The 1,208-nt window shown below is 32.5% G+C and overlaps 1 protein-coding gene across 1 annotated transcript; it reads left to right on the plus strand.

Moving 5' to 3' along the window:
• Positions 1 to 409: 409 nt before the first annotated feature.
• On the plus strand, positions 410 to 1,002 carry LOC112460424 (the record flags this gene model as incomplete). The annotated part of the gene is made up of 3 exons (XM_025025085.1): positions 410 to 532; positions 690 to 780; positions 866 to 1,002. Coding segments are annotated over 3 exons (351 nt in total), but the record flags the coding sequence as incomplete, so codon positions are not given.
• Between the last annotated feature and the right edge of the window lie 206 nt (positions 1,003 to 1,208).

The raw sequence follows: 1,208 nt of genomic DNA on the forward strand, positions 1-1,208 counted from the left end.
GTCATACGGCGCCACTCATTGTCAGTCATGACAGTTTACGAATTAACTTAGTGTTGCCAACTTAACTTACACGAAAACAAATATACCTGCCCCACCGGTGGGGCAAAAATGCGTTTTTGCAATCAGTTCAAGAAAAGTTTATTACGTGAAATGTATTCAAAATATAGACATAAACTAGTGAACTTTGAAAGAGAATGTTTGAAGATTTTACAGTTCAAATTTCAAGATTCTAGCAATATCTCAACGGTAGATATATGGAATCAAAAATTGAGTGCGTGATTTTGCTCCACTCTACTCTATAATGGACAGTGACTATATAGTCACTCTCCATACCAAAAAGGTTAATTCTTAAATTCAGAAATTAGTTCTGAAAATTTTCTAATAACATTAATTCACGATCTACTTGCAGATTTAGACTTGAGCATTTGTTACATAAACGTTGTGCTATAGAAAAAAATATGATCGATTATCCGGATGCCGTGTATCACAAGAATATTGTGACTTCGATTCAGATTCATAACAAGGCTCTACAGTGAGTTTGTAAACATATTCGTAACAAACGTAATACATATTCCTTTCGTTAATCCAAATGTCAATTAAAAAATCTTTGATAATCCGTGATAAGTTACGATGTTTTTGCTTGACTTTTATTTAGATATTTAGTCGTCATTATTATATCCTTATCATAGGTTTGTTGAATTTCTTGAGAGTACTTTTACGATATCGTTCGCCGTGCAACTTCTGATGAATACAATTATCTTGAGTATTTCTTTAGTACAAGTGAGTTACTTACGAATAAGCAAATACTAGAACTCTGTAACGTAAGGAACAACTAAAACAGGAATTTACCTTTCACGCGTTCAAGCTTTCGATACAGCTGCACAATTTAGCGGAAGCGTTTAGGTGCTTCCTCTTCATTTGTGCTCAATTGTTTCACTTGTTTTGCTTAAGCATCCAAGGACAAAAGCTGATAGATCACAGCCTCGAGACTTGCGACAAGATGTAAGAGAAAGAGACAATATTTAATTGAAAATGAATTATTTATCGATATATAAATTTGATCGGTATAGAGGATATCATTTCCATAGATATCTTTTACATAAGAATTTAATTATTTTCTACAATCAGTATTCTTATTTGACGTGCATATTTTATGCATTATTTTATAATGGCAATTTTATAGATATCGTGGCTTGTGGTATACCATA

Source organism: Temnothorax curvispinosus, unplaced genomic scaffold, assembly GCF_003070985.1.
Source record: "Temnothorax curvispinosus isolate PA1 unplaced genomic scaffold, ASM307098v1 QBEX01010513.1, whole genome shotgun sequence".
NCBI classification, from domain to species: Eukaryota; Metazoa; Arthropoda; class Insecta; order Hymenoptera; family Formicidae; genus Temnothorax; species Temnothorax curvispinosus.